This window comes from Coloeus monedula (genome assembly GCF_965178545.1).
Source record: "Coloeus monedula genome assembly, chromosome: 39".
NCBI classification, from domain to species: Eukaryota; Metazoa; Chordata; class Aves; order Passeriformes; family Corvidae; genus Coloeus; species Coloeus monedula.
This window is the reverse complement of record NC_138819.1, coordinates 1,586,233-1,608,842: the sequence shown is the minus strand read 5'-3', so window position 1 is coordinate 1,608,842 and position 22,610 is coordinate 1,586,233. Positions and strand designations below refer to the sequence as shown.

The 22,610-nt window shown below is 63.7% G+C and overlaps 1 protein-coding gene across 1 annotated transcript in view; it reads right to left on the bottom strand.

The window, feature by feature from the left end:
• The window catches only part of HUWE1 (HECT, UBA and WWE domain containing E3 ubiquitin protein ligase 1), a 91,422-nt gene that overhangs the window by 58,281 nt on the left and 10,531 nt on the right, over nucleotides 1-22,610 (bottom strand). Inside the window, exons 21-33 of the mRNA XM_082300275.1 lie at nucleotides 21,394-21,571; nucleotides 19,464-19,555; nucleotides 19,156-19,367; nucleotides 16,447-16,504; nucleotides 16,187-16,363; nucleotides 13,886-14,131; nucleotides 12,080-12,213; nucleotides 11,456-11,556; nucleotides 10,523-10,729; nucleotides 9,615-9,831; nucleotides 8,706-8,828; nucleotides 6,885-7,116; nucleotides 4,983-5,210 (exon numbers count right to left, since the gene is read on the bottom strand). Of these exons, the coding sequence (XP_082156401.1) occupies nucleotides 4,983-5,210; nucleotides 6,885-7,116; nucleotides 8,706-8,828; nucleotides 9,615-9,831; nucleotides 10,523-10,729; nucleotides 11,456-11,556; nucleotides 12,080-12,213; nucleotides 13,886-14,131; nucleotides 16,187-16,363; nucleotides 16,447-16,504; nucleotides 19,156-19,367; nucleotides 19,464-19,555; nucleotides 21,394-21,571 (2,205 nt within the window). The remainder of the gene's footprint in view (nucleotides 1-4,982; nucleotides 5,211-6,884; nucleotides 7,117-8,705; nucleotides 8,829-9,614; nucleotides 9,832-10,522; nucleotides 10,730-11,455; nucleotides 11,557-12,079; nucleotides 12,214-13,885; nucleotides 14,132-16,186; nucleotides 16,364-16,446; nucleotides 16,505-19,155; nucleotides 19,368-19,463; nucleotides 19,556-21,393; nucleotides 21,572-22,610) is intronic.

The following is a 22,610-nucleotide window of genomic DNA, read 5'->3' as shown; positions in this document are numbered from 1 at the left end:
GAAAAGCCCGTGCCCATCAGCTGAGGGGCACGGGGGGCACAGGGAGGTCAGTGGGGCACAGGGAGGTCAGTGGGGCACAGGGAGGGGTCAGCGGGGCACAGGGAGGGGTCAGCGGGGCACAGGGAGGTCAGTGGGGCACAGGGAGGGGTCAGTGGGGCACAGGGAGGGGTCAGTGGGGCACAGGCACCCCCGTGCCCCCCCTTTTTCCCCTCTAACCACAGTTTCAAAGCCCCATTTCCCCCCCATTTCCCATCCCAAAATCCCACGTTTTCCTGGGAAAAGCCCGTGCCCATCAGCTGGGGGGGCATGGGGAGGGGTCAGCGGGGCACGGGGAGGAGTCAGGGGGGCACGGGGAGGGGTCAGCGGGCACGGGGAGGGGTCAGCGGGGCACGGGGAGGGGTCAGGGGGGCACGGGGAGGGGTCAGGGGGGCACGGGGAGGGGTCAGCGGGGCACGGGGAGGGGTCGGGGGGCACGGGGAGGGGTCGGGGGGCACGGGGAGGGGTCAGCGGGCACGGGGAGGGGTCAGGGGGGCACGGGGAGGGGTCAGGGGGGCACGGGGAGGGGTCAGCGGGCACGGGGAGGGGTCAGCGGGCACGGGGAGGGGTCAGCGGGCACAAGGGGGGTCAGGGGCACGGGGAGGGGTCAGGGGGGCACGGGGAGGGGTCAGCGGGCACGGGGAGGGGTCAGCGGGCACGGGGAGGGGTCAGCGGGCACAAGGGGGGTCAGGGGGCACGGGGAGGGGTCAGGGGGGCACGGGGAGGGGTCAGGGGGGCACGGGGAGGGGTCAGCGGGCACGGGGAGGGGTCAGGGGGGCACGGGGAGGGGTCAGGGGGGCACGGGGAGGGGTCAGCGGGCACAAGGGGGGTCAGGGGGCACGGGGAGGGGTTGAGGGGGTCCCAAAGATGAAGTTTGGGGTCCCAAGGCCGAATTTGGAGTCCCAAGGATGAGTCTGGGGGTCCCAGTGCCCAGTTGGGGCTCCCAGTGCCCTCCCAGCTCCCACTTTCCCCTCCCAGCTCCCCCTCTCCCTCCCAGTTTGCTCTCCCAGCTCCCAGTTTCCCCTCCCAGTTCTCCCTCCCATCTCCCAGTTTCCCCTCCCAGCACCCAGTTTACCTTCCCAGCTCCCAGTTTCCTCTCCCAGTTCCCCATCTCCCAGCTCCCCTCCCAGTTTGCCCTCCCAGTTTCCCCTCCCAGCTCCCAGTTTACCTTCCCAGCTCCCAGTTTCCCCAGTTCCCAGTCTGCTCTCCCAGTTCCCAGTCTCCCCTCCCAGTTCCCAGTCTCCCCTCCCAGTTCCCAGTCTCCCCTCCCAGCTCCCAGTTCCCCATCTCCTATCTCCCCTCCCAGTTTCCCCTCCCAGTTCCCAGTTCCCATCTCTCCCAGTTCCCAGTTCCCATCTCTCCCAGTTTCCCATCTCTCCCAGTTCCCAGATCCCATCTCCCCCAGTTCGCAGTTCCCATCTCTCCCATCTCTCCCAGTTCCCATCTCTCCCAGTTCCCATCTCTCCCAGTTCCCAGGTCCCATCTCTCCCAGGTCCCATCTCCCCCAGTTCCCAGTTCCCATCTCTCCCAGTTCCCATCTCTCCCAGTTCCCATCTCTCCCAGTTCCCAGTTCCCATCTCCCCCAGTTCCCATCTCTCCCAGTTCCCATCTCTCCCATCTCTCCCAGTTCCCATCTCTCCCATCTCTCCCAGTTCCCATCTCCCCCAGTTCCCATCTCCCCCAGTTCCCAGTTCCCATCTCCCCCAGTTCCCAGTTCCCATCTCTCCCAGTTCCTATCTCTCCCAGTTCCCATCTCTCCGAGTTCCCAGTTCCCATCTCTCCCAGTTCCCATCTCTCCCATCCCTCCCAGTTCCCATCCCTCCCAGTTCCCATCCCTCCCAGTTCCCAGATCCCATCTCCCCCAGTTCGCAGTTCCCATCTCTCCCAGTTCCCATCTCCCCCAGTTCCCAGTTCCCATCTCTCCCAGCTCCCATCCCTCCCAGTTCCCATCTCTCCCAGTTCCCATCTCTCCCAGTTCCCAGTTCCCATCTCCCCCAGTTCCCATCTCTCCCAGCTCCCATCTCTCCCAGCTCCCATCTCCCCCAGTTCCCATCTCTCCCAGTTCCCATCTCTCCCAGCTCCCATCTCTCCCAGCTCCCATCTCTCCCAGCTCCCATCTCTCCCAGTTCCCATCTCTCCCAGTTCCCATCCCTCCCAGTTCCCATCTCTCCCAGTTCCCATCTCCCCCAGTTCCCAGTTCCCATCTCTCCCAGTTCCCAGTTCCCATCTCTCCCAGTTCCCATCTCTCCCATCTCTCCCAGTTCCCATCTCTCCCAGTTCCCATCTCTCCCAGTTCCCAGTTCCCATCTCTCCCAGTTCCCAGTTCCCATCTCTCCCAGTTCCCATCTCTCCCATCTCTCCCAGTTCCCATCTCTCCCAGTTCCCATCTCTCCCAGTTCCCAGTTCCCATCTCTCCCAGTTCCCATCTCTCCCAGTTCCCATCTCTCCCAGTTCCCAGTTCCCATCTCTCCCAGTTCCCATCTCCCCCAGTTCCCATCTCTCCCAGTTCCCATCTCTCCCATCCCTCCCAGTTCCCATCTCCCCCAGTTCCCATCTCCCCCAGTTCCCATCTCCCCCAGTTCCCATCTCTCCCAGTTCCCATCTCTCCCATCCCTCCCAGTTCCCATCTCTCCCAGTTCCCATCTCTCCCAGTTCCCAGGTCCCATCTCTCCCAGTTCCCATCTCCCCCAGTTCCCATCTCTCCCAGTTCCCATCTCTCCCAGTTCCCAGTTCCCATCTCCCCCAGTTCCCATCTCTCCCAGTTCCCATCTCTCCCATCTCTCCCAGTTCCCAGCTCTCCCATCTCCCCCAGTTCCCATCTCCCCCAGTTCCCAGTTCCCATCTCCCCCAGTTCCCAGTTCCCATCTCTCCCAGTTCCTATCTCTCCCAGTTCCCATCTCTCCCAGTTCCCAGTTCCCATCTCTCCCAGTTCCCATCTCTCCCAGTTCCCATCTCCCCCAGTTCGCAGTTCCCATCTCTCCCAGTTCCCATCTCTCCCATCCCTCCCAGTTCCCATCTCTCCCAGTTCCCAGATCCCATCTCCCCCAGTTCGCAGTTCCCATCTCTCCCAGTTCCCATCTCCCCCAGTTCCCAGTTCCCATCTCTCCCAGTTCCCATCTCTCCCAGTTCCCAGTTCCCATCTCTCCCAGTTCCCATCTCCCCCAGTTCCCATCTCTCCCAGTTCCCATCTCTCCCATCCCTCCCAGTTCCCATCTCCCCCAGTTCCCATCTCCCCCAGTTCCCATCTCCCCCAGTTCCCATCTCTCCCAGTTCCCAGTTCCCATCTCCCCCAGTTCCCATCTCTCCCAGTTCCCATCTCTCCCAGTTCCCATCTCTCCCAGTTCCCAGTTCCCATCTCTCCCAGTTCCCATCTCTCCCAGTTCCCATCTCTCCCATCTCTCCCAGTTCCCATCTCTCCCAGTTCCCATCTCTCCCAGTTCCCAGTTCCCATCTCTCCCAGTTCCCATCTCTCCCAGTTCCCATCTCTCCCAGTTCCCAGTTCCCATCTCTCCCAGTTCCCATCTCTCCCAGTTCCCATCTCCCCCAGTTCCCATCTCTCCCAGTTCCCATCTCTCCCATCCCTCCCAGTTCCCATCTCCCCCAGTTCCCATCTCCCCCAGTTCCCATCTCCCCCAGTTCCCATCTCTCCCAGTTCCCAGTTCCCATCTCCCCCAGTTCCCATCTCTCCCAGTTCCCATCTCTCCCAGTTCCCATCTCTCCCAGTTCCCAGTTCCCATCTCTCCCAGTTCCCATCTCTCCCAGTTCCCATCTCCCCCAGTTCCCATCTCCCCCAGTTCCCATCTCTCCCAGTTCCCAGTTCCCATCTCCCCCAGTTCCCATCTCCCCCAGTTCCCATCTCCCCCAGTTCCCATCTCTCCCAGTTCCCAGTTCCCATCTCCCCCAGTTCCCATCTCTCCCAGTTCCCATCTCTCCCAGTTCCCATCTCTCCCAGTTCCCAGTTCCCATCTCTCCCAGTTCCCATCTCTCCCAGTTCCCATCTCCCCCAGTTCCCATCTCCCCCAGTTCCCATCTCTCCCAGTTCCCAGTTCCCATCTCCCCCAGTTCCCATCTCCCCCAGTTCCCATCTCCCCCAGTTCCCATCTCTCCCAGTTCCCAGTTCCCATCTCCCCCAGTTCCCATCTCTCCCAGTTCCCATCTCTCCCAGTTCCCATCTCTCCCAGTTCCCAGTTCCCATCTCTCCCAGTTCCCATCTCTCCCAGTTCCCATCTCCCCCAGTTCCCATCTCCCCCAGTTCCCATCTCTCCCAGTTCCCAGTTCCCATCTCCCCCAGTTCCCATCTCCCCCAGTTCCCATCTCCCCCAGTTCCCATCTCTCCCAGTTCCCAGTTCCCATCTCCCCCAGTTCCCATCTCTCCCAGTTCCCATCTCTCCCAGTTCCCATCTCTCCCAGTTCCCAGTTCCCATCTCTCCCAGTTCCCATCTCTCCCAGTTCCCATCTCCCCCAGTTCCCATCTCCCCCAGTTCCCATCTCTCCCAGTTCCCAGTTCCCATCTCCCCCAGTTCCCATCTCCCCCAGTTCCCATCTCCCCCAGTTCCCATCTCTCCCAGTTCCCAGTTCCCATCTCCCCCAGTTCCCATCTCTCCCAGTTCCCATCTCTCCCAGTTCCCATCTCTCCCAGTTCCCAGTTCCCATCTCTCCCAGTTCCCATCTCTCCCAGTTCCCATCTCCCCCAGTTCCCATCTCCCCCAGTTCCCATCTCTCCCAGTTCCCAGTTCCCATCTCCCCCAGTTCCCATCTCCCCCAGTTCCCATCTCCCCCAGTTCCCATCTCTCCCAGTTCCCAGTTCCCATCTCCCCCAGTTCCCATCTCCCCCAGTTCCCATCTCCCCCAGTTCCCATCTCCCCCAGTTCCCAGTTCCCATCTCTCCCAGTTCCCACCTCTCCCATCTCTCCCAGCTCTCCCGCTGCCCTCCCGGCGGTGCCCACCTGCTGCAGCTGCTGTTGGTTGACGTGCGGCTCCCGCCGGGGCCCCCCCTCGTCGCCGCCGGCCTCGTCGGGCGCGGGTCCCTCCCGCTCGCGGCCCAGGCGCTCTCGCAGCAGCGGCTCCGCGCGCAGGATGTGGCACAGGATGGCCAGCATGGACTCGGCCATGCGCCCGCCGTACACCTTCAGCGGCCGCCGCTGCCACAGCTGCTTGATGCACGCGAACGCCGCCTGGGCACGGCGCCAGCGCGGTCACGGCGCTGCCAGCGCCACGGCGGCACCGCAGAACACCCCCCCAAAGGGTTCCACAAACGGTCCCACAAAGGGTCCCAAAACGCCCCCCAAAGGGTTCCACAAACGGTCCCAAAGTGCCCCAAAGGGTTCCCCAAAGGGTCCCAAAATGCCACCCAAAGGGTTCCCCAAAGGGTCCCACAAAGGGTCCCCAAAGTGCCCCCCAAAGGGTTCCACAAAGGGTCCCAAAATGCCCCAAAGGGTTCCCCAAAGGGTTCCACAAAGGGTCCCACAAAGGGTCCCAAAATGCCCCCCAAAGGGTCCCAAAATGCCCCCCAAAGGGTTCCACAAAGGGTTCCCCAAAGTGCCACCCAAAGGGTTCCCCAAAGGGTCCCACAAAGGGTCCCAAAATGCCCCCCAAAGGGTTCCCCAAAGGGTCCCACAAAGGGTCCCAAAATGCCCCCCAAAGGGTTCCCCAAAGCGTCCCATAAAGGGTCCCACAAAGGGTCCCAAAACGCCCCCCAAAGGGTTCCCCGAAGGATCCCACAAAGGGTCCCACAAAGGGCCCCCGAAGTGCCCCCCAAAATGCCCCCCAAAGGGTCCCACAAAGTGCCCCCAAAGGGTCCCCCAAAGTGCCCACAAAGTGCCCCCCCAAAGTGCTCACAAAGGGTCCCCCAAAGGGTCCCCAGCAGTTCCCAAAATGCCCTTTGGGCGCAGCAAAATGCCCTGTGTGCCCCAAAATGCCCTCTGTGCCCACCAAATTGCCCTTTGGGTGCACCAAAATGCCCCCTGTGCTCCCAAAATCCTCTCTGTGCCCACCAAAATGCTCTTTGGGTGCACCAAAATGCCCTCTGTGCCCCCAAATCCCCATTTCCTCCTCTCCAAGTCCCCATTTCCCACCCCCAAATCCCCATTTGCCCCTCCAATTTCCCCCACGAAATCCCCCCAAAATCCCCATTTGCCCCCCCTTAATTCCCCCTTTCCCACCCCAAATCCCCCCCAAATGCCCCCCAAATCCCCCTTTCCCACCCCAAATCCCCCCCAAATCCCCCTTTCCCACCCCAAATCCCCCCCAAATGCTCCCCAAATCCCCCTTTCCCACCCCAAATCCCCCCCAAATCCCCCTTTCCCACCCCAAATCCCGCCCAAATCCCCCTTTCCCACCCCAAATCCCCTCCAAATCCCCCTTTCCCACCCCAAATCCCCCCCAAATCCCCCCCAAATCCCCCTTTCCCACCCCAAATCCCCCCCAAATCCCCCTTTCCCACCCCAAATCCCCCCCAAATGCTCCCCAAATCCCCCTTTCCCACCCAAATCCCCTCCAAATCCCCCTTTCCCACCCAAATCCCCCCCAAATCCCCTCCAAATCCCCCTTTCCCACCCCAAATCCCCCCAAATCCCCCTTTCCCACCCCAAATCCCCCCCAAATGCTCCCCAAATCCCCCTTTCCCACCCCAAATCCCCTCCAAATCCCCCTTTCCCACCCCAAATCCCCCCGAAATCCCCCTTTCCCACCCCAAATCCCCCCCAAATGCTCCCCAAATCCCCCTTTCCCACCCCAAATCCCCCCCAAATCCCCCTTTCCCACCCCAAATCCCCTCCAAATCCCCCTTTCCCACCCCAAATCCCCCCCAAATCCCCCTTTCCCACCCCAAATCCCCGCCCCCTGCCCACCTTCTGGGTGACCACGAGGAAGCGCAGGGCGCTGAAGGGGGGGTGCCCGTGGGGGGGCCCCTTGGCGGGCAGCGCGTGCGGCGACTCCAGCACCGTGCTGGGGTTCACCATCTTCTCCACCAGCATCAGCCACGCGTCCAGGAACTCGCCCGTGCCGTCGGGGAGGTCGGGGTGCTCCAGGCCCTCGCCCACCGGCACCTTGCCCCCCATGGACAGCGCCCAGTTGAAGGTCCTGCAAGGGGAGGAAGGGGAAAAAGAGAAAAATCGACAAAATAGAAAGGATTTGGAGGTGGTGGGAGGGACCTGCCCATTGCCCATCGCCCATCACCCAGCACCCATCGTCCATTGTCCACTGCCCATCGCCCACTGCCCATCGCCCATCGCCCAGCACCCATCGTCCATTGTCCACTGCCCATCGCCCACCGTCCACTGCCCACCGTCCACTGCCCATCGCCCACTGCCCATTGCCCATCGCCCACCGTCCACTGCCCATTGCCCAGTGCCCATCGCCCACCGTCCACTGCCCATCGCCCATTGTCCACTGCCCATCGCCCACCGTCCACTGCCCATCGCCCATCGCCCACTGCCCATCATCCACTGCCCATCGCCCATCACCCATTGTCCACTGCCCATCGCCCACTGCCCATCGCCCAGCGCCCATTGTCCACTGCCCATCGCCCACCGTCCACTGCCCATCGCCCATCATCCATTGCCCATCGCCCAGCACCCAGCGCCCATCGTCCAGCGCCCATTGTCCAGCGCCCACCCCCCATCACCCACCGCCCATCTCCCACCCCCAGGAGGGCAGCCAGGGAAGGGGCTGGAGGAGAACGGGGGCTGGGGGGTGTGGGAGGGGGCTCAGGGGTGGGAAAAGGGGTTTAGGGGCCAGGGCAGTGCCCAGGGACAGGGGCAGTGTCCTGGGGCAGTGTCCTGGGGCAGTGTCCTGGGGCAGGGGCAGTGTCCTGGGGCTCGTGGTTCAGTGTCTGGGCTCAGTGTCAGCGTCCGGGGCCTGCGGTCAGTGTCCTGGGCCTGTGGTCAGTGTCCTGGGCCTGTGGTCAGTGTCCAGGCCTGCGGTCAGTGTCCAGGCCTGCGGTCAGTGTCCTGGGCCTGTGGTCAGTGTCCAGGCCTGCGGTCAGTGTCCAGGCCTGCGGTCAGTGTCCTGGGCCTGTGGTTAGTGTCCAGGGTCAGTGTCCAGGGTCAGTGTCCAGGCCCCGTGTCCAGGCTGCGGTCAGTGTCCAGGCTGCGGTCAGTGTCCAGGGCCAGTGTCCAGGGTCAGTGTCCAGGCTGCGGTCAGTGTCCAGGGTCAGTGTCCAGGGTCAGTGTCCAGCCTGTGGTCAGTGTCCAGGCTGCGGCCAGTGTCCAGGGCCAGCGTCCAGGCTGCGGTCAGTGTCCAGGGCCAGTGTCCAGGGCCAGTGTCCAGGCTGCGGTCAGTGTCCAGCCTGCGGTCAGTGTCCAGGGTCAGTGTCCAGGGCCAGTGTCCAGCCTGCGGTCAGTGTCCAGGGTCAGTGTCCAGGGTCAGTGTCCAGCCTGCGGTCAGTGTCCAGGGTCAGTGTCCAGGCTGCGGTCAGTGTCCAGGCTGCGGTCAGTGTCCAGGCTGTGGTCAGTGTCCAGGCTGCGGTCAGTGTCCAGGCTGTGGTCAGTGTCCAGGGTCAGTGTCCAGGGCCAGTGTCCAGCCTGCGGTCAGTGTCCAGGGCCAGTGTCCAGGCTGCAGTCAGTGTCCAGGCTGCGGTCAGTGTCCAGGCTGCGGTCAGTGTCCAGGGTCAGTGTCCAGGCTGCGGTCAGTGTCCAGGGCCAGTGTCCAGCCCGGTGTCCGTGGCTCACTCGAAGAGCGCGTTGTGGCCGCCGGAGCAGAGGAATTTCTGCAGCATCAGGTGGTACGGGAACTTGCGCTCGTCGAACAGCATGGGCGACGTGAACCCCACCGAGCAGATGAAGAACGTCAGCCTGGGGGCCGCACGGACACCGCTCAGCCGCTGACCACGGCCGCTGACCACCGGGCAGCGGCACCAGGCACCGGCCCCTGGAGGCTGTGGCCCCTCTGCCCATCCCATCCCATCCCCTCTCCAGCCCCATCCCATCCCATCCCATCCCATCCCATCCCATCCCATCCCATCCCATCCCATCCCATCCCCTCTCCAGCCCCCTCCCCCCTCCCCATCCCATCCCATCCCATCCCAGCCCCCTCCCCCCTCCCCAGCCCCATCCCAGCCCCCTCCCCTCTCCCCAGCCTCCCCACCCATCCCACTCCCACCCCCATCTCCCCATTGCCATCCCCAATCCCCTCCCATCCCCCTCCTGTCCCCCTCCTCATCCTCATCCCAGCTCTTGTCCCCATCCCCGTCCCCTCTTATCCCCATTTTCCCATTCCCATCCCATCCCCGTCCTCTCTTGTCTCCACTCCCATTCCCATTCTGTTCCCATCCCATTCCCTGTTCCCATCCCCATCCCCATTCTCACCCCATCCCTGTTCCCCTCCCCATCCCATTCCCATCCTGTCCCTGTTCCGATTCCCATCCTGTCCCTGGTCCATCCCCTCCTCGTCCCATTCCCATCCCTGCTCCCATTCCCATCCCTGTTCCGTTCCCCTTCCCATCCCCTCCCCATTCCCATCCCCGTTCCCATCCCCGTTCCCATCCCCATTCCCATCCCCGTTCCCATTCCCATTCCCATTCCCATTCCCGTCTCCCCGTTCCCATTCCCATGCCCGTGCCCGATCCCGTGCCCGCTGACCGGAAGCGCGGTGTGGGGGTGTAGGGCGGGGGCTGCCAGCTGAGCCCCTTGGTCAGCAGGCGGGTCAGGGCCGAGGCCGTGGCCCGAGCGGCCGCGGTGGGCGCGGGGGCGGCGGCGGCCGCGTGGTGGCTGCGGCGCTGGCGCACCGGGGAGCCCACGCACAGCTTGACCAGCAGCCCGAAGAGCTCGGCCAGAGCCCGGCCCAGGCGCGACGAGGCTGCGGGGGGCACGGGGGGCACGGGGTGAGACCCTCGGGGGGCACGGGGTGAGACCCCAGGGGGGACGGGGTGAGACCCTCGGGGGGCACAGGGGGCACAGGGTGAGACCCCAGGGGGGACGGGGTGAGACCCCAGGGGGCACGGGGGGCACGGGGTGAGACCCCAGGGGGGCACAGGGTGAGACCCTCGGGGGGCACGGGGTGAGACCCCAGGGGGCACGGGGTGAGACCCCAGGGGGGCACAGGGTGAGACCCTCGGGGGGCACAGGGTGAGACCCCAGGGGGCACAGGGGACATAGGGTGAGACCCTCGGGGGGCACGGGGGGAGACCCTTGGGGGGCACGGGGCACAGAGATGGGACCCTCAGGCCCCCTAACCCATTTTTGGGGTCCCCTAACCCATTTTTGGAACCCCCTAACCCAGTTTTGGGGTCCCTCAGGCCATTTTTGGGGTCCCCAAGCTGTTTCTGGAGCCCCCTAACCCATTTTTGGGGTCCCCTAACCCATTTCTGGAGCCCCCTAAGCCATTTTTGGGGTCCCTCAGGACATTTTTGGGATCCCCCTGGCTGTTTTTGGGATCCCCTAGCCCATTTCTGGAGCCCCCTAACCCATTTCTGGAGCCCCCCAACCCATTTTTGGGGTCCCCAAACCCATTTTTGGGGTCCCCGGGGCGTTTCTGGGGCCCCCCTCACCGGACAGCAGGGGTTTGATCTGTTTGATGCGGGCGGCCATGGCCGGGGTGATCTTGGCCTTGGCTTTGGGGTCGCTGGCGCTGGGCTCGTCCGTCTCCATCGGGGCCAGGGCCTCCCCCTCGAGCCCCATCCCCTCCAGCAGCCCCTGGGCTGGGGGGGGGTCACTGCCCACCCCCCCCGCGGGGCCCGGCCCCTCCGCCTCGCCCTCTGGGGGGGAAAGGGGGTGAGGAACCCACAGAGAAACCCCAAATGAAGCCTGGCCCCCAGAGAGACCCCAAAAACCCAACCCTGCCACAGACAGACCCCAAAAACCCAACCCTGCCACAGAGAGACCCCAAAACCCCAACCCTGACACAGAGAGACCCCAAATGCAGCCTGGCCCCCAGACAGACCCCAATAACCCAACCCTGACACAGAGAGACCCCAAAAACCCAACCTGGCCACAGAGAGACCCCAATAACCCAACCCTGACACAGAGAGACCCCAAAAACCCAACCCCGCCACAGAGAGACCCCAAAAACCCAACCCTGACACAGAGAGACCCCAAAACCCCAACCCGGCCACAGAGAGACCCCAAAAACCCAACCCTGACACAGAGAGACCCCAAAAACCCAACCCAGCCACACAGAGACCCCAAAAACCCAACCCTGACACAGAGAGACCCCAAAAACCCAACCCCGCCACAGAGAGACCCCAAATGCAGCCTGGCCCCCAGAGAGACCCCAAAAACCCAACCTGGCCACAGAGAGACCCCAAAAACCCAACCCCGCCACACAGAGACCCCAAATGCAGCCTGGCCCCCAGAGAGACCCCCCCAGCCCCCCATAAATCCCTCCCAGCCCCCCATAAATGCCCCTCCAGCCTCCCATAACCACCCCCAGCCCCCCATAAATGCCCCCCAGCCCCCCATAAAAGCCCCCCCCGATGCCCCACCTGCCCTGCGGGTGCCCTGGGGGGGGCTGGGCGCTGCCTTCTCCTCCTTGGGCACCAGTTTCTGCATGTCGGCCTGGCCGAACTCACAGCCGGGGGGCAGGCTGGGGGCACGGGGGGCACGGGGGGCACAGGGGGGCACAGGGGGGCACAGGGGGGGACAGGGGGCACGGGCTGTGGCAGCGGCTCCGGCACCGTCACCAGCACCTCCTCCCAGCGCTCCCAGTGCCCTCCCAGCGCTCCCAGTGCCCTCCCCAGAGCCTCCCAGGCTCCCAGTGCCCCCTCCCAGCGCTCCCAGTGCCCTCTTCAGGGCTCCCACTGCCCTCCCCAGAGCCTCCCAGTGCCCCCCCCCAGAGCCTCCCAGTGCCCCCAGTGCCCTCCCCAGAGCCCTCCCAGTGCCCCCAGTGCCCTCCCCAGAGCCCTCCCAGCGCTCCCAGTGCCCTCCCCAGAGCCTCCCAGTGCCCTCCCCAGAGCCTCCCAGTGCCCCCAGTGCCCTCCCAGCGCTCCCAGTGCCCTCCCCAGAGCCCCCAGTGCCCTCTCCGCGCTCCCAATGCCCCCCCCAACCATTCCCAGTGCCCTCCAGTGCCCCCTCCAACCATTCCCAGTGTCTCCCAGTGTTCCCAGTACCTGTTGGGGGTGCAGAGGGACAGCAGCACGGTGCTCTCCCACACCAGCGAGCAGTAGAGCTGGCTCAGCTTGCCCAGCACGCTCAGCCCCAGCTGGGAGCCCCACTGGTTCACCGAGATGGCCCTGATCTCGCTCTGGGGGGCAGTGGGGACCCCGAAACCCCCGTGAGACCCCAAAATCCTCCGGAACCCACCCAAAACCTGCCTGAACGCACCCAAAACCCCCCTGAACCCTCCCAAAACCTGCCGGAACCCACCCAAAATCCTCCTGAACGCACCCAAAACCTGCCGGAACCCTCCCAAAATCCTCCTGAACGCTCCCAAAACCCTCCTGAACGCACCCAAAACCCTCCTGAACGCACCCAAAATCCTCCTGAACCCACCCAAAACCCTCCTGAACCCACCCAAAACCCTCCTGAACCCTCCCAAAATCCCCCTCACCCATTAAGGACGCTCCCCAGCCACCCCAAAATCCTCCCTGATCCCCCAAATCCTCCCTGATCTCCTCAAAATCCCTTTCCAGCCCCCAAACCCCTCCCCAAGCCCCCAGACCCCATTCCAAGCCCCCACACCCCTCCTGAAGCCCCCCAAGCCCCTCCCCAAGCCCCCTGAGCCCTCCTGAAGTCCCCCAAGCCCCTTCTGAAGCCCCCCAAGCCCCTCCCCAAATCCCCAGAGCCCTTCCAAACCCCCCAAGCCCCTCCCCAAGCCCCCTGAGCCCCTCCTCACGCCCCCAAACTCCTCCTGAAGCCCCCAGACCCCATTCCAAGCCCCCCAAGCCCCTCCCTAAGCCCCCCGAGTCCTTCCAAAGCCCCCCAAGCCCCTCCTGAAGCCCCCAAACCCCTCCCCACATCCCCAGAGCCCTTCCAAAGCCCCCCAAACCCCTCCCCGAGCCCTCCTGAAGCCCCCCAAGCCCCTTTAGAAGCCCCCCCCACCCCTTTGGAAGCCCCCCAAGCCCCTTTTAAAGCCCCCCCCCACTCCTTTGGAAGCCCCCCAAGCCCCTTTTAAAGCCCCCCCACTCCTTTAGAAGCCCCCCAAGCCCCTTTTAAAGCCCCCCCACACCCCTTTAGAAGCCCCCCAAGCCCCTTTTAAAGCCCCCCACCCCTTTAGAAGCCCCCCAAGCCCCTTTTAAAGCCCCCCCACCCCTTTAGAAGCCCCCCAAGCCCCTTTTAAAGCCCCCCCCCCCCCTTTAGAAGCCCCCCAAGCCCCTTTTAAAGCCCCCCACCCCTTTGGAAGCCCCCCAAGCCCCTTTTAAAGCCCCCCCCCACCCCTTTAGAAGCCCCCCAAGACCCTTTTAAAGCCCCCCCACCCCTTTAGAATCCCCCCAATCCCCTTTAGAAGCCCCCCAAGCCCCTTTTAAAGCCCCCCCCACCCCTTTTAAAGCCCCCCACACCCCTTTTAAAGCCCCCCACACCCCTTTGGAAGCCCCCCAAGCCCTTTAGAAGCCCCCCAAGCCCCTTTTAAAGCCCCCCCACCCCTTTAGAAGCCCCCCAAGCCCCTTTTAAAGCCCCCCCCCACCCCTTTAGAAGCCCCCCAAGCCCCTTTTAAAGCCCCCCACCCCTTTGGAAGCCCCCCAAGCCCCTTTTAAAGCCCCCCCCCACCCCTTTAGAAGCCCCCCAAGCCCCTTTTAAAGCCCCCCCACCCCTTTAGAATCCCCCCAATCCCCTTTAGAAGCCCCCCAAGCCCCTTTTAAAGCCCCCCCACACCCCTTTTAAAGCCCCCCACACCCCTTTGGAAGCCCCCCAAGCCCCTTTTAAAGCCCCCCCACCCCTTTAGAAGCCCCCCAAGCCCCTTTTAAAGCCCCCCTCACCTGCCCCACGCGGCAGGTGTGCACGAACATCATGATGAAGGCGTGGGCGGCGGTCAGCGCGTGCAGCAGGGGGGTGGCCTGGGCCGAGAGCGTCGCGTCGGGGACGGCGCCGGCGGCCGCCAGCTCCCGCAGCAGCACCGAGCCCCCCGGGGCCTCGATGGGCCGGTGCAGCGGCTCCAGCGCCGAGAGCACGGCCTCGAGCTGTACCAGCCCCTCCTGCAGCACCTTGGGCTCGTGGGACAGGGTCTGGGGGCACAGAGGGGAGAAAGAAGGGACAGAGGGGTCACTGAGGGGTCACTGAACCATCCTGGAGAAGTTTGGGCTCGTGGGAGAGAGTCTGGGGTGACACAGAGGGACAGGGGGGTCAAAGAGGGGACACTGAGGGGTCACTGAACCATCCTGGAGCACCTTGGGCTCGTGGGACAGGGTCTGGGGGGACAGAGAGGGACAGGGGGGTCATTGAGGGGCCTCGAGCTGCACCAGCCCCTCCTGCAGCACCTTGGGCTCGTGGGAGAGAGTCTGGGGTGACACAGAGGGACAGGGGGGTCAAAGAGGGGACACTGAGGGGTCACTGAACCATCCTGGAGCACCTCGGGCTCGTGGGACAGGGTCTGGGGGGACACAGAGAGAACGAGGGGGTCACAGGGGGCCTCGAGCTGCACCAGCTCCTCCTGGAGAGCCTTGGGCTCGTGGGACAGGGTCTGGGGGCACAGAGGGGACAGAGAGGGGACAGGGGGGTCACTGAGGAGTCACAGGGGGGTCACTGAACCCTCCTGCAGCACCTTGGGCTCGTGGGAGAGAGTCTGGGGGGACACAGAAGGGACAGGGGGGTCATTGAGGGGTCACTGAACCGTCCTGGAGAACTTTGGGCTCGTGGGAGAGAGTCTGGGGGCACAGAGGGGAGAAAGAGGGGACAGGGGGGTCATTGAGGGGCCTTGAGCTGCACCAGCCCCTCCTGGAGCACCTTGGGCTCGTGGGACAGGGTCTGGGGGCACAGAGGGGACAGGGGGGTCATTGAGGGGTCACTGAACCGTCCTGGAGAACTTTGGGCTCGTGGGACAGGGTCTGGGGGGACAGAGAGGGGAGAAAGGGGTCATTGAGGGGCCTCGAGCTGTACCAGCCCCTCCTGCAGCACCTTGGGCTCGTGGGACAGGGTCTGGGGGCACAGAGGGGAGAAAGAAGGGACAGAGGGGTCACTGAACCATCCTGGAGAACTTTGGGCTCGTGGGAGAGAGTCTGGGGGGACACAGAGGGGAGAAGGGGGTCACTGAGGGGTCACTGAGGAGTCACAGGGGGTCACTGAACCCTCCTGGAGAGCCTTGGGCTCGTGGGACAGGGTCTGGGGGGGCACAGAGGGGACAGGGGGGTCATTGAGGGGTCACTGAACCATCCTGGAGAACTTTGGGCTCGTGGGAGAGAGTCTGGGGTGACACAGAGGGACAGGGGGGTCATTGAGGGGACACTGAAGGGTCACTGAACCATCCTGGAGCACCTCGGGCTCGTGGGACAGGGTCTGGGGGGACACAGAGAGAACGAGGGGGTCACAGGGGGCCTCGAGCTGCACCAGCTCCTCCTGGAGAGCCTTGGGCTCGTGGGACAGGGTCTGGGGGCACAGAGGGGACAGGGGGGTCACTGAGGAGTCACAGGGGGGTCACTGAACCCTCCTGCAGCACCTTGGGCTCGAGGGACTGAGTCTGGGGGGACAGAGAGGGGACAGGGGGGTCACTGAGGGGCCTCGAGCTGCACCAGCCCCTCCTGGAGCACCTTGGGCTCGTGGGACAGAGAGAGGGGCCATAGAGGGGCCACAGAGAGAGAACACAGGAGAGCCACAGAGTCACCAATGCCTCCTGCAGCACCCTAGGCTGGTGGGACAAGCCCCCCTCGGACGGACTTACAGCCCCCTGAGCCCCCCAGGATGCATTTCCAGCCCCTCTGAGCCCCCCAGGATGGATCTGCAGCCCCCTGACCCCCCCAGGATGCATTTCCAGCCCCCTGACCCCCCCAGGATGCATTTCCAGCCCCTCTGAGCCCCCCAGGATGGATCTGCAGCCCCCTGAGCCCCCCAGGATGCATTTCCAGCCCCTCTGAGCCCCCCAGGATGGATTTGCAGCCCCCCCCCGGATGCATTTCCATCCCTCTGAGCCCCCCACGATGCATTTCCAGCCCCCTGACCCCCCCAGGATGCATTTCCAGCCCCTCTGAGCCCCCCAGGATGGATCTGCAGCCCCCTGACCCCCCCAGGATGCATTTCCAGCCCCTCTGAGCCCCCCAGGATGCATTTGCAGCCCCCCAGGGCCGTACCAGGATGGATTTGCAGACCCCAGCCACGGCCTGGCACGCAGCAGACGTGGGGAAGTCCACGGGCAGGTTGGGCAGCCCCAGGATGGTGACGAGCGGCCGCAGCCCCCGCTGTGCCACGAACTCCTGGCAGTGATCGTCCGTGGTGTTGTTGCTCAGGATGGACTCCACAAACTTCATCTGGGGACACCGGGGGGGTCAGGGGGGGCTGGGGGGGTCAGGGGGGGCTCAGGGAGCAGCAGGGACCCCCCCAGCCCCCTCACCACGTTGAGGATGTAGTCCATGAGCGGGATGGGGATGCGCTCCTCCGTGCCCACCACGCTGGAAGCACAGGGGAGGGGGTGAGGAGGGGGTGAGGAAGGGGGTGTGACCCCCCCCAAACCCCCCAGGACACCAAATTCCCGAGTGAACGAGGCTGGAAAAGCCTTTTGGGAGCGCTGAGGCCGAGCTGTGACTCTGGCAGGGACTGAGCAGCCCCAGGCAGGGTCACCGCGCCGCCTCCCTGCCAGACCCTGCCAGGCCTTTTTTGGGGAGTTTCAGGGGAAAAAAAAAAAAATGGGGATTTTTCCTCATTTCCGGCCTAAACGTCTCCTGGAGCAGCAAAATCTCTGTTCCCTCCAGCTGTCCCTGTCCCCTGGCAGCAGAGCCTGTTCCCCCCTCCCCCTGCTCCCATCAAATCCCAAATCCTGGGATTGTTTCCTGCTCCTGTCAACCCCAAATCCTGGGATTCTCTCCCGTTCCTATCAAACCCCAAATCCTGGGATTGTCTCCTGCTCCTATCCCACCCCAAATCCTGGGATTGTCTCCTGCTCCTATCCCACCCCAAATCCCAGGATCCTCTCCACAGACCCTCCTGTCCAGGCCCTCCCGCCTCTCCCCAGCTCGGTGCCAGCCACGGATCTGCCAAGGCTGAGCTCAACCCCCCCAGACCCAACAAAGACCCAAAACGGAGCCGGGGACACCCCCGCTGGGTGACCTGTACCCCACTGCCCCCAGAGCCGCCCTGAACCCAGCCAAAATCCCCCTGAACGCACCCAAAATCCCCCTGAACGCACCCAAAATCCTCCTGAACGCACCCAAAATCCTCCTGAACGCACCCAAAATCCTGCCTGAATGCACCCAAACCCTCCTGAACCCACCCAAAATCCTCCTGAACTCACCCAAAATCCCCCTGAACCTTCCCAAAATCCTCCTGAATGCACCCAAGACCCTCCTGAACCCACCCAAAATCCTCCTGAACCCACCCAAAATCCTCCTGAACCCACCCAAAATCCTCCTGAACCCACCCAAAATCCTCCTCACCCACCCAAAACCCTCCTGGAACCCTCCTAAACAGCCCTGAACACACCCAAAACCCCCCTGAACTCTCCAAAACCCCCCTAAACCCACCCAAAACTCCCCAGAATCCACCCAAAAACGCCCTGAACCTACCCAAACTCCCCTAAACCCTCCCAAAATCCTCCTGAACCCACCCAAAAACCTCCTAAACCCTCCTGAACCCACCCAAAATCCCCCTGAACCCACCCAAAACCCCTCCTGAACCCTCCCAAGCCCCCTTGAACTCACCCAAAATTCTCCCTGAACCCACCCAAAATCCTCCTGAAGCCTCTCAAAATCCTCCTGAACCCACCCAAACCCCCCTGAACCCTCCCAAACATCTCTAAACGCAGCCAAAATCCTCCTGAACCTTCCCAAATCCCTCCTGAACCCAGCCAAAATCCTCCTGAACCCACCCAAAATCACCCTGAACCCTCCCAAACCCTCCTAAACCCACTCAAAACCCCCTTGAACCCCCCCAAAATCCTCCTGAACGCACCCAAACCCCTCCTGAACCCACCCAAGACTGCCCTGAACCCACCCAAAATCCTCCTGAACTGACCCAAAATCCTCCTGAACCCTCCCAAAATCCTTCTGAACCCTCCCAAAATCCCCTTGATCACCCCAAATTCTCCTGAACCCAACCAAAACCCTCCTGAACCCTCCCAAACTCCCCTAAACCCACCCAAGACCGCCCTGAACCCACCCAAAATCCTCCCTGAATTCACCCAAAATCCCCCTGAACCCTCCCAAAATCCCCTTGATCACCGCAAATCCTCCTGAACCCTCCCAAAATCTTCCTGAACATTCCGAAACCCCTCCTGAACGCACCCAAAACCCCCTTGAACCCACCCAAACCCCTCCTGAACCCACCCAAAATCTTCCTAAACCCTCCCAAACTCCCCTAAACCCACCCAAACCCCTCCTGAACCCACCCAAACTCCCCTAAACCCACCCAAACCCCTCCTGAACCCACCCAAACCCCTCCTGAACCCACCCAAAATCTTCCTAAACCCACCCAAACCCCTCCTGAACCCACCCAAAACCCCCTTGAACCCACCCAAACTCCTCCTGAACGCACCCAAACCCCTCCTGAACCCACCCAAACCCCTCCTGAACCCACCCAAACTCCCCTAAACCCACCCAAACTCCCCTAAACCCACCCAACCCCCTCCTGAACCCACCCAAAACTCCCCTGAACCCACCCAAAATCTTCTTAAACCCTCCCAAACTCCCCTAAACCCACCCAAACTCCCCTAAACCCACCCAAACTCCTCCTGAACCCACCCAAAACCCCCTTGAACCCACCCAAACCCCTCCTGAACCCACCCAAAACTCCCCTGAACCCACCCAAACTCCCCTAAACTCACCCAAACCCCTCCTAAACCCACCCAAACTCCCCTAAACTCACCCAAACTCCCCTAAACTCACCCAAACTCCCCTAAACCCACCCAAACCCCTCCTAAACCCACCCAAACCCCTCCTAAACCCACCCAAACCCCTCCTAAACCCACCCAAACCCCTCCTGAACGCACCCAAAACCCCTCCTGAACTCACCCAAAATCTTCCTAAACCCTCCCAAACTCCCCTAAACTCACCCAAACTCCCCTAAACCCCCCCCTGCACCCCCCAGCACCCCCCCCCAGGGCGCTCACGTCTGGCTGGGCTCGGCCTCGCTCTGCTGCGCGGCGCCGAAGCTCTGCATGGCCTGCACCTCCTCCTCCTCCTCGTCCTCGCTCGAGGCCTCCTCGGCGGCGTGGGGCGAGCGCGGGGGCGGCGCGGCCGCCGTCCCGTCCGCCTTCTGCATCGACGGCTTCTGGCAGATGTACTTGGGGTCGCGGCCCAGGCTGCAGATCTCCTCCAGCAGCTGGAACGGGGGGATGGAGGGAGTCTGGGGTTCAGGGGGAGCCCCTAAAGCCCCAGGGGTGTCCCCCCCGTGCCTCCCCAGCCCCCCCGTCGTCACCTTGATGATGGCGGTGGTGGCGTCGGTCTTGAGCGTGGGCTGGTGCCGCATCAGCTCGTCCACGGCGCTGCCCAGGTTGGAGGCTGTGTCACCTGGGGGCACGGGGAGGGGTGGGGGGTTAGAGAAATGGGGAGGGGGGGGCTGAAGTAAACAGTGACACCCCCAAAAATTGGGGAAGGGGTTAAATGTTAAAGCGGGGGTTGGGTTAAGGGGCTGGTGTGGTCCTGGGGTTGGGCTGTGGGTGCCTCACTGAGAGAATAAAGAGCCCCCCAAAATCCCCCTGGGGTTGGGCTGTGAGTGCCTCACTGAGAGAATAAAGAGAGCCCCAAAATCCCCCTGGGGTTGGGCTGTGGGTGCCTCACTGAGAGAATAAAGAGAGCCCCAAAATCCCCCCGGGGTTGGGCTGTGAGTGCCTCACTGAGAGAATGAAGAGCCCCCCAAAATCCCCCTGGGGTTGGGCTGTGGGTGCCTCACTGAGAGAATAAAGAGAGCCCCCCAAAATCCCCCTGGGGTTGGGCTGTGAGTGCCCCACTGAGAGAATGAAGAGCCCCCCAAAATCCCCCTGGGGTTGGGCTGTGAGTGCCCCACTGAGAGAATGAAGAGCCCCCCAAAATCCCCCTGGGGTTGGGCTGTGGGTGCCTCACTGAGAGAATAAAGAGAGCCCCCCAAAATCCCCCTGGGGTTGGGCTGTGAGTGCCCCACTGAGAGAACAAAGAGCCCCCCAAAATCCCCCTGGGGTTGGGCTGTGGGTGCCCCACTGATAGATCAAAGAGCCCCCCAAAATCCTCCTGGGGTCATTCTGTGGGTGCCTCACTGATAGATCAAAGAGCCCCCCAAAATCCCCCTGGGGTCATTCTGTGGGTGTCCTGCCCCTAATGGAACAAACAGGCCCCCAAAATCCCCCTGGGTCCCCCCCAAATCCCCAAGAGGCCCCTGGGGTCATTTTGTGGATGTCCTACCCCTAATGGAACATAGAGCCCCCCAAAATCCCCCCGGGGTCACTCTGTGTGTACCCCCCCCCGATATAACAAAGAGACCCCCAGCACCCCCAAGAGCCCCTCGGGGTCACTCTCTGGGTGTCCCCCACCAAAACCCCCCAGAGCCCCCTGGGGTCACTCTCTGGGTGTCCCCTCAGCACCCCTGAGAAGCCCCTGGGGTCACTCTCTGGGTGTCCCCCCCAAACCCCCAGAGCCCCCTGGGGTCACTCTCTGGGTGTCCCCCCCCCAAAACCCCCCAGAGCCCCCTGGGGTCACTCTCTGGGTGTCCCCCCAGCACCCCCAAGAGCCCCCTGGGGTCACTCTCTGGGTGTCCCCCCAGCACCCCCAAGAGCCCCCAGGGTCACTCTCTGGGTGTCCCCCCCAAAATCCCCGAGAGCCCCCTGGGGTCACTCTCTGGGTGTCCCCCCCCCAAAACCCCCCAGAGCCCCCTGGGGTCACTCTCTGGGTGTCCCCCCAGCACCCCCAAGAGCCCCCTGGGGTCACTCTCTGGGTGTCCCCCCCAGAGCCCCTCGGGGTCACTCTCTGGGTGTCCCCCCCAGTACCCCCCAGAGCCCCCTGGGGTCACCCTCTGGGTGTCCCCTCAGCACCCCTGAGAACCCCCAGGGTCACTCTCTGGGTGTCCCCCCCAAAATTCCCGAGAGCCCCCTGGGGTCACTCTCTGGGTGTCCCCCCCAAACCCCCCAGAGCCCCCAGGGTCACTCTCTGGGTGTGCCCCCAAAATCCCCGAGAGCCCCCCGGGGTCACTCTCTGGGTGTCCCCCCAGCACCCCCAAGAGCCCCCAGGGTCACTCTCTGGGTGTCCCCCCCAAAATCCCCGAGAGCCCCCAGGGTCACTCTCTGGGTGTCCCCCCCAAACCCCCCCGGGGTCACTCTCTGGGTGTCCCCCCCCATGTAACAAGGACCCCCCAAGCCCCCCAGGGCCCGGGCGCTCACCGAGGGGGTCGGAGCTGCGGCGCCGCCGCATGGCGGGCAGGTAGTCGGGGGACAGCAGCACCTTGAAGAGGCGCTCGAAGGGCTGGCACTGCACGAAGCTCTGCAGCCCGCGCGCGTTCAGGCACAGAGCGCTGAACACGTTGGGCAGCGAGCCCAGCACCTCCCGCGTGGCCGGCACCTGCGGGCAGCCAGCGGCCACTCAGCACCGGGCAGGAGTGGGCACGGGGAGGGGACAGGGAGGGGACAGGGAGGGTGAGAGAGAGAGACAGGGATGGGCACAGGGATGGGACAGGGAGAGTACAGGGAGGGGACAGGGAGGGGCAGAGGGAGGGGACAGGGAGAGTACAGGGAGGGGACAGGGAAGGTGAGAGGGAGAAACAGGGATGGGCACAGGGAGGGCACAGGAATGGGCACAGGGAGGGTAAGAGAGAGGAACAGGGAGGGGCACAGGGAGGGGACAGGGAGGGGACAGGGAGGGCACCGGGAGGGGCACTGGGAGGGGCACTGGGAGGGGCGGGCACAGGGCAGGTGTGCGACAGAGCTCGGGCAGACACTGGGCAGGTAGGACACAGGAGGGCGTGGCACAGGCAGGTGGGAACAGGAGGGCATGGCATGGGCAGGTGTGGCACAGGTAGGGGTGGGGCACAGGCGGGCGGGGCACAGGTAGGGGTGGGGCACAGGTAAGGGTGGGGCACAGGGAGGGGTGGGGCACAGGAGGGTGTGGTATGGGCAGGTGTGGCACAGGGAGGGGTGTGGCACAGGGAGGGGTGTGGCACAGGTGGGGTGGGGCACAGGTGGGGGTGGGGCACAGGTGGGGGTGGGGCATGGACAGGTGCACAGCACACAGGGAACAGGTGTGGGGTGGAGCTGGGGCACGGGTGGCACCCGCACAGGTGGCACCCAGGGGACAGATGTGGGGACGGGTGAGGGCACAGGTGAGAAACACACCCAGGGCAGGTGAGCACAGGGGTCACGGCAGGGACGGGGTCAGACGAGAGGATGGGTGTGGGACAGAAAACGGGACGGAGGCAAAGTGGGTGAGGGGACAGGTGTGACAACAGGGCAGGGGACAGGTGAAGGGACAAGTAAGGGCAACAGATGAGGGGAACAGATACAGGACAGGTAAGAGGACAGGTAAAGGAACAGGTAACGAGACAGAGACAGGACCGTGAGACAGAACAGGTGCAAGGCACTTAATGGGACAGGTGTGAAAACAC